Here is a 14525-nt window from a genome sequence, read left to right on the forward strand (position 1 = left end):
TAAGGGTTGCTGTCTGTGCTTGAGGCGTTTGTCCGTCAGGGCCCTTCAGAGTATTCCCCTTCAGAGCACCGTAGGTGGCCAGCCCCGATACTGAGGCACGAATGGGGGCGGGGAGGGAGCAAGGTATGGACGTAGGTCATGGTGACCTTTGTTCAGGCAGAGAGCTTGTCTGGTCTCCCTGAACAGTCACCTGTGTCCCTGCCCCTGACCCACCCACTCCTACCCTGAGAGTCCTGGCCATGACCGCACACTGTCCTCTCCCAACAGTCCTCTTGGGAGGAACCGGGAAACTCCAAGCTTAGGACTTTAGGGAGAAACAGGGGCTCTCTCTCTGTTCTGGCCAAGGGGGCTGCAAAGCTTTCTAGTGCCCAAATCCCTGCCTCTGGATTCATCCCTCCCTCCCTCCGTCCTTCCCTCCTTTCTTATGAGTCTCATAAGCAAACGGGCTAATGGCCTGAGAGGGGCCCTTGACTGAATTAGGTCCAGCCCTCAGCACACGGGTCACCCTGCAGAGAAGAGGTGTGCCGGCTTGCCTCGCCACTTCAGAGGACACAAAACCGGGGGGTTATCCTGCAGCAGTACCTCTCCGGGCTCTGGGTGGATGGACCCAGCAAGAGGGATTTGTAAATCAGTTGCTTGTAAATCCTGTGTGTCCCCGTTGGAAGCTCCTGGAGTCATGTTCTGAGGCTAAGTTGGTAACCAAACCACCGTGGATAGCCTGCCTATTTTCTTTCTCAAGGGAGGACAAGCCAGGCCAGGCTGAGGGCTTCTGGCCCTGCTCCGGTGCCTTGCCAGTCCCAGACGCCATGTGAAGGTCAGTGACATTCTCCTGACGGGGCAAAGGGCCAGAGTGATGCTCCCAGGAGATGGGATCTGGAGATTCTTGTAGGGAAACCGCCTGAGGCTTTTCATCCCCTGGCAGCTGGTCCTGGGACAGGGCTGTGACCAAGGTAGGACACTGGAGTAAGTATTGGTGGCCCCAGGACAGACGGCTGCAGGCAGGGTGGGTCAGTAGCTGTGACTGGCCCGGGGCCTGGGCACATGAGGGCACAGTCCTCTCTTCGACCCTGGGTAGCTGATGACCCGGTTAGGCCTCTCCCAGAAATAAGTACCCAGAGGTTTTTCTCCCCTCCTCTTTTCTGGCTTTAATAAAACAAACAGTCCCATTTTGTACTACTGTGGAGTAAACTATGATTAAGGTCTCATAATTTGCGTAGCCAATTTCACATACCAAGGACTTCTATTTCTAGCACAAATTTTTTCATTTCTGGGGGAAGCTGGGGTTACTCCCGCCCCCCCCCCCCATCCCCAGCTTGGTCTCCCCCCTCCCTGCTACCTCGTTACACACATGAGGACAATGAATAGTCACGACATGGAACTTCAGGACTCTACAGGTTGGTTTTTATTTTGAACCCAGCCCCTGGGACACGCAGCAGCCCGCAGCCTCCCTGCCATCCGGTGGCCCCGTCAGTTGAATAAATGCAGCAGCTCCTTGTCCCCTGAGGACACAGAGAAGCTCAGGGAGTAGGTGTGGGGAGCCCCTGGGGTCCAGGGATGGGGATGGTCAGGGGATGGGGATGCCTCGTGAACCAGGAAGGCAGCTTGGGCTGGTTTGGACCTGAGCTCAGGGTCAGAAACCGCCGCTTGTGGAACAACTTGGTATCTCCAAAGCACATTCCACAGAACAGTCTGGGTTTTAGCCTCTTTCCATTGACTCTAAGTGCTCTTTAAGGCACGGGGGTCAGATGGTTGCTTTTCCCCCGCAATGCCACAACCGTTGGCATCACTGCCTCACCCTCAGCATTGGTCACAGCTGCCATCAGCCGAGTCCAAAGTGCACGAGGTGCTGTGAGGTCGGCCAGGTGGGTTCTCTGTCCCACTTTACAAAAGTAAAAGCCAAGGCTCAAGCTGGCACTCGCCCAACGTGGCCAGCCCACAGGTGGCTCCACCAGATTTGGGACCCGGCTCAGCCAGGCGCCCGGGTCTGGCCAGTGCCTCCCTGGTGCAGCATCCCAGCTGGGGGAAGGCCCAGGGCTTAGCCCCATTTTACAGATGGGCGACAGGCCCGAGGAGGGGGGTGGGCTGGTCACCTGCTAGGGTCCAAAACTGCCTCTCCAGATCCCCACCTCCTCCCAAGGCTCCCCCGCCTGCACCCCAGGGGCGCCCCCTCCGGGCCACCTACCATTGCCGGGGACCCCGCAGTACTCCTTGCACTCCTTCTCTGAATAGAACTTGTTGCCGTTGCCTTGGCAGCCCCCGTAGATGAAGGGGACGCACTTCCCCTGGGCAGCGTCAAATGCCCAGAGCTTGTGGTAGCCTCGGCAGGGGCCAGGGACGATGGGGAGACTGCAGGCCGCTGCGAGGCGGGGGGCAGGTGCAGAGTGTGAGCAACGCTGACACTCAGCTGACCCTCAAGACCCCCAGCGAAGGGCACGAACCAGGGCACCTGCTCCTAGAGAGCACCGGGCCCCTCCAGCCTCGGGAACCTGGAGCCCACGCCAGCCATTGGCTGGCCCGCATCCCGCAGTCCCAGGGCGTGGATCCTGTGACCTCAGGAAACCTGTCCTGGAATCCCACCCCGGGCATATCCCCGCCCCACTCCCCGTCCACCCTGCGGGTAGCCTGCTGGAAGCATGGGCTGGGGGCTGCGGCGTGCGCGGCAGGAGGGGCCTATGCTCACCCACGGTCCGGCAGGTCTGCAGACACTCCTTCTCTGAGGCGAAGTTGTTCTTGTTGCCCAGGCAGCCGCCATACTGGAAGGTCTCACAGGCCATGGACGAGCCGTTATAGAAAAACCTCGTGACCATCCCCAGGCAAGGGCCTTCCGCGCGGCCCAGCTGGCAGGAGTCTGGGGAGGGGCAGAATGGCAGCACGCACTGAGAACTTTCCGTGTGCCTGTCACCAGGCTGGATGCTTACCGGGCACCCTGTCACCTAGTTCTCCCCTCTGCGCTGTGAGGAAGACAAGGAGATGAACTGTGATAGGTAAAGTAACTTGCCTGGGGTCACACAGTCCTGAGATTCAAAACGATGTGTCTGCTGGACTCCAGAGTCCATGCCTATTCCACTCTGTACCGCAGCGGCCCCCAGACCCCACCCCAGCTACCCCATGTTGGTCTAGTCTGTCCCGAGACTGTGGTAACAGCAGCCGACGAGGCATTCATCCAACAGCTCCCCAGCCAGCCAGCGGGACCTTTTCTCTGAAGTCCTGCCCCCGTGCCTTTGCTCCCCTTGCTCCTGCCCCTGAAATGCCGTCCTGCAGAGAGCCCTACCTGGACGCCTGGACAAAGTAGGACTTCCTTTCATCCAGGAAGTACTCCTTGATCCCCTTACCCCTCCGTCCTGGGCTCCCCCAACCCTTTAGCTAACCTTCCCTTTTGAGTCCATCAATTTCCCCTCTGCCTGTCTCTACTGGACCACAAGTTCCAAAAAGATGGGGGTTTGTCTCCGTGACCCCAGTACCCCCACAGGGTGGAGCAGGGCTCAGTGTTTGGGGGGCAAGGTGGGGAGTCCCTTGCAAACACAGCTACACACAGCATGCTCCCGTCCTTCTCCAACGTGCTCCCACAAAAGCCCTGATGGAGAGCGTGGCCAGCTCTTGTGCCAGCCACAGAGAGGGGGAAACCGAGGCTGGGAGGCCACACAGTGCTGCAGACAGGGCCAGAACTTGCTCCTCCTGGACCTACAAGTTTTGAGGGGGCCTGACTCGGCTTTTCTAGTTCCAGTCCTTGCCCAGCAGACAAATAAGAAAGAGACTGTGGTGGTGAGGGCAGCCCGGGTGAGCCCCCCATGGGCCCTTCCTCTCTGGAGTGTGACAGAAGCCGGTGGAGAGGTGAGTGGCTGTTACCTTCCTTCTTGTGGAAGTCAGTTACCAGTTGCCCGGTCCCTGATCCTTCATCCTCCTGGGGCAGCACAGCCCGCCGGGCTCTCTGCGGAGGAGAGGGAGACAAGCTGTTGCGGGGACCTTGCCTCCACTGCTCACCTGTACCCCTGGAGTGTATAAACACCACGTGCTTGGGGAATCAGGGTGTAGACAGAGCACGATAACTACACTCGTTAATGGACTGTCTTCCCCGAAGCATCAACCTCCATCCCAGAATGGGCGTCACAGGAGAGGTTTCTAGTCTGAAAGGAAACTCAGAACCGTGAAGTGTGACAATACCCCTGTGTCCAAATTCTGGCTGAAATGTCCAAAGGAATAAAATAATGGAGGGGGGCGGCGTCTGTCTGAATTGCCAGGGAAAGGCAGCATTGCTGTGCCAGAAACCTGAGGGCATTGCTACCCGGCGGTGAACAGGTAGGACGGATTTGCAGGAAGGGCTGACCGGACCATCATCCTTAGCTCCTTGCAAAGGAAAAGCCACAGAGAGAGGATGGAGAAGGGACCTTGAGACTGCCCCTAACACCTCTAGCTCTGGCACCAGGGGCTGAAGAGCGGGGCAGGATGCTGAACGCTGGCGAGAGCCTCCCAGAGCGCACAGCCCACTGTGGCAGGGTCCCGGGCCGCGAGAGCCAGCAGCACGCAGCCTTCCTCCCTCTCCATCAGTACTCTGAACAAGCACACCTGTTCTAACCTTCACCACGGCCCTTCACCTTTTAAGGTACCACTAAAGGCTGTGCTCAGGGACCCCTGCTGTCAAACTGGTTGCACACGGGCCTGCCTTGGGGAGCGCGAAGGGAAAGGGAAAAATCATGGCGCACTGTGCACAACGCCGCTGCTGGAGAACTAGCTCCGCCACACACAGGGCGTCGGCAGGAACCAGGTGGAAACCGAAACCATCGGTGACATTCAAGCTGACAGCGCATCGGTATCACGGGGCGACAATTACGGAAATGAACAGAATGAAAGGAGGAGAATGTTACTGGACCTGGAAAGGATTCTGATGAATTTAACCACACAGAAGAGATAATACACCGCAGGTTAGTGATTATAAGAAATAAATTCATAGTAGGAATTCTGGAAGGAGAGGCAGCCAGTATAGAAATAACAGAAGAAAACTTTGCTGTGTTGAATAATGACTTGAGTTGGCTAATTATAAGTAGGGATCAGAAGGAATGAGGCAGAATGAGTGAAGAGCCCTCACCTAGACATTCCCTAGAGACAAGGGTAAAGAGCCCAGTGGCCCTTGGAGTAAACAGCATTAAGGGACAGGTGGCAGAGCAGCCTCTGAGGGTTGTAAGAGGGCAGAGGTACCCCTGGGATTCTACACTCATCCAAGCTGTTGACCATGTGATCTAAACACAGGCAGGCATTTCACTCATGCAAGGATCTGGGAGTTTTCCACCTGTGTGTTTATCCAGAAAAAAAACTACTTCCAGAAATATTCCAGGGCACCTGGCTGGGGGCTTAGTTGGTAGAACATGGGGGTTGTGAATTTCAGCCCCACGTAGGATGTAGAAATTACTCAATCTTAAAAATAGATATATATCCCCACTGATTGAGAAGGGAATCTAAGTGCAGGAAAACAGGTGATGTGATAGCAAAGAAAAGATGACAGAAACCAAAGCCAATCAAATAGGGAGTTGAGGTTAAATGATTGTTACAAAGCTCATACAACTTAATTCTCAAAAGGTGGAAAATATAAACATCAATCTGGGATTACATCCACAAAGGCAGGGATGTGGGAAGCCTGGAAGGAAGAAGTGGAAGTGTGTTCCATTTCTCTTTTCTGCAAGGGGAGTCACTAGTTACGGTTTCATTCTTGATGCTGATGAAGAAATACAGATCCGTTGGGATCTGGATTAAGATGTCAAATTGAAATTTCATTTCCAGTTGCCTTCTCCAATACCTAAGAGCAAAAAGTGAATTCAGAATACCGATCTCCAAATGTTCATCAGCGTCACTCAGTCGTGGAAAGGGGCATAGTTTAAAGCAAAAAGTAAAACTGTTGATGAAGGAAAGAAATCAAGTATTTTGGAGCTGAAGAGGAGGGTCAGTTCCTAACTCTGCCCTCTAATTCCCAAGTCATCAAATTTCTGTTACTTCTCCCTAAGACTCCCAAATCCTGAGAGAAGGAAACTGAGGGACCCTATCTTTTTTCCTCTTCTGACAGAGTAGTGAAGATGGCTTCTGGGAAGGAAAGGGGAAAACAGACCAGTGGCCGACTTGTTCTAGGTGAACGTTCTGGGGCTACACGATCTGAGACACCGGAGGTGTTGACAAATGGACGTCACCGCCCTGACCAGGGGTAACGAACCCCACACAGGACATTAAGAAGTTCTTCAAAAGAGAAAGCAAGCAAGGTTATTCCAACCAAGATGGAGCACCTGAGGAAAGCTCTTCCGCCCCTACTCCCTTCTGACCCTTTCCCTGGATCTCAGTAAAGTAGATGGAACATAAAACACCTAGACTTTAGACTACATTTGGGCACTCGGCTCAGTTTTAGTGGGGAAAGAAAGGGTCAAGGACTGAATTATATCAGAACAGACAGGCGAAAACTGACGAGTCAGGAGCAAGAAGAAAAGGTGAAGAAATGGTACAGGGACTATCCAGACCCATGTATGAAATGAAGGAGTAACTAGCCTGAACCAGAAACAGAGGCCTGGCTGTGGTGGGCCCCGGTCATGAACTGCCTAGATGTCCCCTCAGGAATGGAGTCACATTTCCAGCCTGACCCGAAAGCCCTGTTGGAAACTGCCTCAGCCAGCAGGACCCCTCTCACTCGAGGTCATGCTTCCTCGCGAGAGTGAGCAACGTAAGGGTGTTAAGGCCCCACCCCTTGGGGCCCTCATGGGACAACTCCAAAGGGCCCTCCCAATTCTAGAACGCTCCCAGGGCTGGCTGAGGCATCGGGACCACATCACAGCTCTGCTGCTTCTGCTCAATCCTCCCTTCGTCTCTTCCCTTCCACAGGTGTGGATCTAGGAAACCCCACCTACGACACCAACTTGGGAGAGAATAGAACTCAGCAAGCCAAAGGACATTCCTCAGTGGCCTCAAGCAGCAGAATTACTTCACGAAAACAGGTACTTATTAAAACAAGACTCAAAGACAAAATGGTAAACAACAGAATAAGATGAAGAGAGAGAACCCAGGGAGGGCCTAGATAAACAAGTTGAGAACCAAGACAACATACGTTCAGAGCTACTAAGTCAGAAACCGCCACAGGAACAGAACAGATGCTGTGACGTGGAATGACTGTTATACAAGAGAGACAAGAGAGAATCCCAGTGAATGCCGGCGAAAGCAACGTGAGAACGCCTGCCACGTGTGAAAGACAAAAAGATGCTCCAGGACGAAAGAGCAAGGGTTCCCGAGGTAGCAAAACCCAAAACGGGACTAGAAGATGAATTCCATCTAGTACAAGAGATTCCCCGAAAATGGAAAGACTGAAAGCTGTGGATGGAAAGAGCACAGTGTATCCCAGAAACCTCTGATATGGAATGCTCAGCACCAAGACCTATCCTAGTTAGGATGCCAACTGCAGGGCGCCTGGCTGGCTCAGTCAGTACAGCATGCTACTCTTGATCTCAGGGTCGTGAGTTCAAGCCCCACAGTGGGCTTAGAGCCTACATTTTAAAAACAGGAAGGAAGGAAAGGAAAGGAAGGAAAGAGAAGAAGCAGAGAGAGAAAGAAAAGAAAAAGATGTAGCTATCTTCAAGGATAAAGTCTGTCTAGGCATCTGGGCACAAGAAACAAATTGCTTACAAGGAGAAGAAATACCAGACTGGCCTCAGGCTATCCCAGAGCCATAATTAGTGCTCAAGAGCAACAGAGCAGTGCAAACAATGTTCTGAGGGAAAGGCAACATGACCCAAGACTCTGATGCCCAAGCAAAATGCCACTCAGTGTGAAGGAAAGGGGCAGGCTTTCTCAAACAGGGACGAATTCAGGGATTAAAATGCCCAGAACCCTCCGTGAAAACACCACTTGGTGAACAAGGGACACTAATGAAGAGATTAACAGAAATCACTGACTCGGGAATGGAGAAGCTGTGTGGTTACATTCACTAGGAGAGAGCGTGGAAACTACAGAACTCTTATTCCATGCCTGGGAAAGATGGCGGCAGACGCTTATTTGGAAGTTCGAGAAGCCCACTCACTTTTTAAAAATTCAAATGAAACTACACTTAGTGCTTTAAAGACCTAAAAATAGCATCTCTGATGTAATACCATTTAATATCACTATGCCCTAATCTGTGCAACTCTCCATCTAACATTCCTTACATCTGTCCTCCTCTCCACATGTAGGCGTGTCACGATTCCTGGGATAATGTGAATGCTGGTAGTTTTTGGGTGGTGGCATTTTTTTTTTAACTCTTCATGTAGTTTTTAAACTATTTTTTACTTTCTAATTTTAGTTCTTTATAATGAGCATATGTTACTTTTATAAAATCAGTGGTAATTTTTCTTTAAAAATACAGGCACAAACAAGTAATAGGTTAACAGTATTGATTCTATATAGGAATAGGGACACTTTTTTTTTTTACTTTCTGGTATTTTTTTTTAAATTTTCAAACCTATGTTTCTGATATTTTTAGGATATGTATTTGCTTAGAAACAGCCTTGAAAATGTATATATACAAATATACATGTACATATAGAAATATACACACCCACATACCTATATATACACACAAAACAGTAGGATAAATTAGGATATATAATTTCCAAATAATCACAGAAAAAAATGAAGAAAGCTTAATCAATATGGTAAAGGCAGGAAAATAAACCAGAAGAGTAAGGAAGCCCCCAAAAAATCAAAAGGCAGAATAGGGAGAGGTGAGCTGGCTGAGAATCTGCTTGCTCTCAGGTTTATAGTTTTTTTTTTAGAGATCCAACTGACTTTATCCTTTGAGTACTGAGCATCGTCCTTCCATCACTGAGTATTCTGCTGGTTGTGGGAGGTACGGCGCTAAGAACTTTTCCAACACGTCCCTGAATTCTAGCACATGGAAGGTAAGGGTAACTACCCCATTTCACAGAAGAGGAAAGTCAAGTCTGGATGGGACTGCAACTGGTCCAGATGGTAGATCTGGGGTTGAGCCCTGGGGGGTCTGACTTCAAAGCCCTGTGCCTAGCCCTGCCTTCTCTCCACCTCTCTCAGTGGCCCGACCCACCCACCCACCACTGCAGGACCTGAGTCAGGGCAGCAGAATCAGGCACGGTGGGGACAAAGCGGGAAAAAGAGGTGCTCACCATGTGCGGAGTGGGCTCCGGTTCCTGCTCCCCGGGGACACACTCACCTAGGTCAGGATGGGAGAAAGAGGTGAATAAGAGCGCTCTGTTTCTTGCATCATGCTAACTGTGTGTGCCAGGCGGGCACTATCTGGGACCAGTCTCGGGCATCTGCCCACTTCAAGAATGGTTCCACGCACGCGGCGTGCTGAAGGTCATAACTGCAAAGCGACAGGCTGGTGGCCGCGCCGTCACTGCCGCGGGCGCCAAGACACCAGCGGCAACAGCTCACCTCCACCGAGCCCTTGGCAGACACCAGGCACAGCACTGCCGTATTTAAATGCTATTTCGGTGACTCCTCATGGTGACGTCTAAGGGAGGCATTATTAGCCCCCATTTTACAGATAAGGAAAACAAGGCTCTGGAAGGCAGAGTAGCCAGAAGTCCTCCAGCTGCATGTGAAATCCTGTCCAGCATTGAACTGCCTCCTAAGACGTGCCCATGGGTTCTGGATATAACCTTACTGAAACAGGTGGCACTAAGGGGGACTCTGAACTGGATCCGGTCTCTGCTCTCCTGGGTATATGCTGTGTGACCTGGAGCAAATACGGGGGCTCCGGCTGCCTCCTCTGTAAGATGGGTGAGGGGGGAACTATAACCCTACTTACCTCAGAGGGTTGCAGGAAGTACCCAGGGGCTGGGAAGATGTTCTCGGAGGGCTGTGAAGAATGAGGAGGGGGCAGAACTGTGAGGGGGATTGGGGCTGCATTTACCTTTGTCGGCCATTGTGAAGATGGAGTCCTCGGGGATGCCCACACCCAAGGCGACCTCCCGGAACTCCTCCAGCAGGCTTTTTCGAAGATGCGGCTGTCGCCCTGTAGTGGAAGCAGAAAAGACACCTAGAACCACGGGTGCCTGGACTGGCAAGGCCTGAGATTATGGTGCGCAGGGATTTTCATTTAGAAGTTAAAAACCATCAGCCCAATGCGATCTCTTCAAAAACACTTATGGAAAGATTGGCTCCCACAAGAGGAAGAGGTGTCCCTCCCAGGCTCCCACCCACATCCCCCAAATCCCCACACATGGCTCTGTCCACTGGTTAAGGGCCTGGAAGCTCTGGAATTCTCTAGGCCTAGAATCTTAAAAGACCAAAAGAGGATTCTACCTGATGGAAGACTGAGCTCTGCCTCCTCCAGGAAGAGTAAATGTTTCCACCTTCCCCATAGCTGGAGTTTTCTCAGAAGGATAAAGCAAGGCTCCCAACTCCTCCCCACTCCACTGTCCCTAAATCATGGCCCTCCTTCCCACCCCCAACTCCCACTTATCTAGGGCTTATCTAGCTCCAGGCCATTACCATAGAGCTTGGCGGTGATGGTAGGCCCGTGGCGGTGGCTGAATTTCTTGGTCAGAAGGATGGCATACTCATCATAGTTGGTGTGGACCACGTAGGACTCCATGGTGATGTTCCATTCTGCATGGGCAATGCAAGAAGCCAAAGGGATCAGTGGTCAGAAGGCTCTTCTGGCCTGAGGTCCTTCACCTGTTCCCCCACACATCATCTATCCATCCAGCCTTCTGTCTATCCATCTGTCTCCTCCGTATATTTATTAATTCATCCACTGTCATTCCATCCATCCATCCTCTCCATACATCAAACCATAAATCCATCTATTTCCTTCCCTTCTTCCTTCTTTCCTTCCTTTCTACCCTCCTTTCTCCCTCCATCCATTAATCTATCAGTTGATCTGTCCGATGACTGACTAACTCACCTGCCATCCGTATCTACATTCACTGACCAATCACTTGCTGCTTGATTCACTCATCTTTTTTTCTAACCATCCATCTACCCAAACATTCATATGTTCAACCACTAATGTGATTATTCAACACATACAGCATATTCGATAAACATTTGCTGGACGAATGAACAAATTCACGTCCAAGTCTCTCTGCCACTCAGCCCCGTGCATACTGTACGTGGGAGATGCTTAGCAAATTCTTCTCAGCTCACTGCGGAGGCCTATCATCAGGGCTGATGAAATCTTCATGTTATCCTCAGAATGCAGCAACATTCCTTTCATTCTGGATGCCCATGAGTGCACGAGAGAGGAGGAGAGAGCAAAGGAGGACAAGGAGAAGGAAGCCGAGAGGACATCTCAGAAAAATGGGAGGGGAGGCTTTAGGGGCGCAGAGAGCCGACGCAGAAACAGAGAGCGCTTAAGACACGTCGAGGTCTTTTCGGCCAAGGGCAGAACTGTGGGGAACCCTCCTACTCAACTTACTGGGTTTACGATAGAGGAACTTTCCGTTGGTGCTGGTTTTCTCATAAGCCCCGGAGATCTCCTCACAGGTGCCTCTCCTGGAGGTAGACAAGCCAGAAGAAAGGTAACCATTGGGAGAGACAGAGGTCCTGACACCCACTCTCCCCCAGGGTCCTTTCCACTTTTTTTTTTCTTTTTGTAATTTGGAAAGTAACACTCTCAAATGTCTTAAGCCTCACACCAGTCCTAGGGGACCAGTTCACGTGTAAAGGAACAGAGGGACAGAGAAAAAAGGGACATCCATGCCATCCTCTTGCCAAAGCCAGCACTAAACATCAGCCTCCTTCCCCAAATCTGCACATCAGCACGGGGAGGGGAGGAGAGGGGAGGGTGATGAGTGAGTGCTCTGACGTGTTTATTACCCTACATCCCTCTGGCCCCAGTTCCCTCATCTGTGAAATGGGGCTCATGAAGCCTTCCTTACATGGCGGTTGTGAGGTCCAATGGGATACTATTAAACAGCTTCCAGCAAGCACTATGAACATACCAGCTGTTGTTACAATGACTGCTAATTACCTTATGAACATTTATCAAGCTACATCTATGTGCTAGGCCCTGTGCTACCTGCTGAGGATACAGAGGAGGGCAAGAGGGACTCTGCTCACAGACCTTACAGCTGAGCAGGGCCCAGGGGCAGGCCAGAGACAGATGCAGTCAGTGCGATATGTGCCATGCAGGGAGAAGACTGAGGTGCTCCAAGAGCAGAAAGGAAGGCACGTAACCTGAACCTTGGGGGTGGGGGGGGAGAAGTTAGTCAAGGAGGGCTTCCTGGACAAAGTGACATAGAACCTGAGTCTTCAAGGGTCTATAGGAATTAGCCCAGGGAGATGGGGAGAGGTTTTCCCAGTAGAAGGAACATCAGGGGTGAAAGGGTAGAAGATTCCAGGAACTGAAAGGTCTACTTGGGTGGGTCACAGAGTACCTGGTGAGTGCTGGGAGGGGCCTGGGAGGTGATCTGAATTTTATTCCCAAGGGCCACAGGATGCTATGGAAAGGTTTAAGCAGACTTGAGTTTTTAAGAGATCTTTTGTTTGCTGGGTAAAATGTTTGAGATTAGAGGTGGGGAGAAGTGTAGGCAGGCTGCTGTAGAGAGCCAGGAAGAGAGGCAGGTGGCTTGGGCCAGGGCAGGGACGGTACAGAATGGAGAGGCAGACAGCGTGAAGGGATTTAGGAAGAGAAAGGACAGGGCCTGATGGTGGACTGAATGGCTTGTGGCAGCAGAGAGAGGAGTCTCAGCACCTGCCTCCCGCCCAGGTTTCAGGGTCAGGTCCTGGGGCCTGGATGGGCCCTGAGCTAAGGGACACCCAAGGATCGACAGCAGGTTCTGAAATAGGCACGTATTGGGGCGTGGCCCAGAGGTGCTGATGGGACGTACAAAAGGCGTGTCTTGCTGGAGGGACCTGGAGCTCAGAGGCACGGTCTCCACTGGGAGGAGACAGCTCAACTCTCCAGGACAGGGTGGCGACCAAAGCTAGGCGGGGGTGACAGGTGGGCCTTGGCCTCTCGTCCCTCCCACCCCATCCCCTCACTCACCGCCAACGTGTGCTGGTCATGCTGATCTCCCCGTCTGTCACCCCCTCACCCAGCACCAGCGTGCTCATAGACATCCTGTCCATGAACTTCTTCAGCCATGGGCAGGTGGAGCCCATGGCCACGTGAAACCACTTCCCGTAGATCTAGGAGGCAGCCACAAGCTCTGAGGATCTGAGTTTGCCTCAGACCGCAAAGACGATTTGCCAGACACCTCCCCTCCCTCCCTCCCTCCTCTCAATGAGAAGCTGTAATGTCAGAGAGCTAACTGGAGGCCATGCAGTTTCAAGGAAGGACAGACCTCCTTACAGCAAACCTAGGAGGGGAGGAGCAGATGGGGTCCCACCCCGCTCCGTGGAGGGCCTTACTCTGCTTAGGTACAGATCTGTGCTGCTCACTTGCATGAGGCCCAAAGCCCTAAGGTTGAAGGTCACCTTCAACTGTCTTTCACCCTTCCAGGGACAGGGAGCTCAGTACCTCGCAGGCAGCCCATAGCTCCGTGCTAGAAAGGATCTCCTCTCCTTGAACTATCTCAGGACAATCCTGCTACCCTTTCTGGCCACACAGCAGAGAGGTGACTAAGCCCTCACATCCTGGGGAACAAGTCAGTGAGCCTCTAACCCTTCACCATCCCAGACCACCGCAGGACCCCCCCACAGTGCCCCTCCACCCACAACCCCTGCTTGTCTCCGAGAATAAACAAAATCCACAACTAGAAGAGTCTGAGAGCCCCTTATACCGATGTGGAGACTGAGCCCCGTGTGGGCAAGGTCCTGTTCAAGGTCACCCAGTGATTGGGGATAGAGCGGGAACCGGAAGGTGGTCCTGGGGTTCCCACACACACCGCCTGCCCAGCCCTCTTAATCCCACCAGCCCAATCTCTGTCCTGCTTCTCTTCTCCCCAGTATCCCACATCTGCCCTGTGCCACCCGGATCTCTGTCCACAGCCAGGCCTGCAAGGGCAGAGCACCCGGGATGGTAACGGGCTGTGGGGAGAGGGGAGCAGCTGAGAGTTGAAGGGCTGGAGGGGGGCAGGGGGCAGGGGGCAGGAAGTCACAAGAAGTTAAGCACTGTGAGGTGGCTACAGGAGAATTCCCGGGCGAGGGGGGCCTGTAATCTCTAGTGGAAGGTAAGGAGCCCCCTGAGCCCCGGAGGGCAGGTTCACATGTGAGATCATGAGATCGTCAGACAAGGGGCCCACGGAACGGCAGGTGCATAGCATTGTAACTTCAGCGAACCCCAGATGGTCTGAGCAAGAAGGGCCCCGAGGGACCCAGCCCCAAGTTCCAGATCAGGAGACCTGCCCCCCGCCGCCCCCCATAAAGCCATCGCCGCCAGAGAGGCCAGCCTTACCCGAGAGATGTCGAAGTTCTCTTGCACTTGGATGTCGTCGGGTGGCGTCACCACGGGACTGGCACTCAGGGCCAGGCAGGCAGTCAGCAGCAGAAACACAGCCCTGAGACTCCACATGGTTCTGGGCTCTCCTGCCTTGGGAGTCGCTCGCAGGCTCAGGCTGGGGACAGAGGACACAAGGCCTCTCTGCCCACGGCAGTTGTGA

The 14525-nt window shown here is 52.7% G+C and overlaps 1 protein-coding gene across 1 annotated transcript; it reads right to left on the minus strand.

The window, feature by feature from the left end:
• Positions 1–1467: 1467 nt before the first annotated feature.
• On the minus strand, positions 1468–14525 carry LOC111146307 (alpha-1-microglobulin/bikunin precursor). The gene is made up of 10 exons (XM_022501805.1): positions 14321–14525; positions 12971–13113; positions 11399–11475; positions 10471–10587; positions 9890–9991; positions 9138–9184; positions 3847–3928; positions 2681–2848; positions 2183–2356; positions 1468–1499 (listed from the first exon to the last, which is right to left on the minus strand). The coding sequence occupies exons 1-10, from the start codon at positions 14435–14437 to the stop codon at positions 1468–1470; spliced, it is 1059 nt and encodes a 352-aa protein (XP_022357513.1). The 5' UTR covers positions 14438–14525.

This window comes from Enhydra lutris, unplaced genomic scaffold, assembly GCF_002288905.1.
Source record: "Enhydra lutris kenyoni isolate GAN:26980312 unplaced genomic scaffold, ASM228890v2 scaffoldscaffold13, whole genome shotgun sequence".
In the NCBI taxonomy this organism is placed as follows: domain Eukaryota; kingdom Metazoa; phylum Chordata; class Mammalia; order Carnivora; family Mustelidae; genus Enhydra; species Enhydra lutris.

What these genes read in the sequence shown, in the direction of transcription:
- LOC111146307 (XM_022501805.1), bottom strand. Translation starts at nt 14,437, where the DNA reads ATGTGGAGTCTCAGGGCTGTGTTTCTGCTGCTGACTGCCTGCCTGGCC. An exon ending in ATGACCAGCACACGTTGGCG is followed by an intron (nt 11,476 to 12,970) that starts GTGAGTGAGGGG and finishes GTCTACCTCCAG; the next exon opens with GAGAGGCACCTGTGAGGAGA. An exon ending in CTTCACAATGGCCGACAAAG is followed by an intron (nt 9,185 to 9,889) that starts GTAAATGCAGCC and finishes ATCCTGACCTAG; the next exon opens with GTGAGTGTGTCCCCGGGGAG.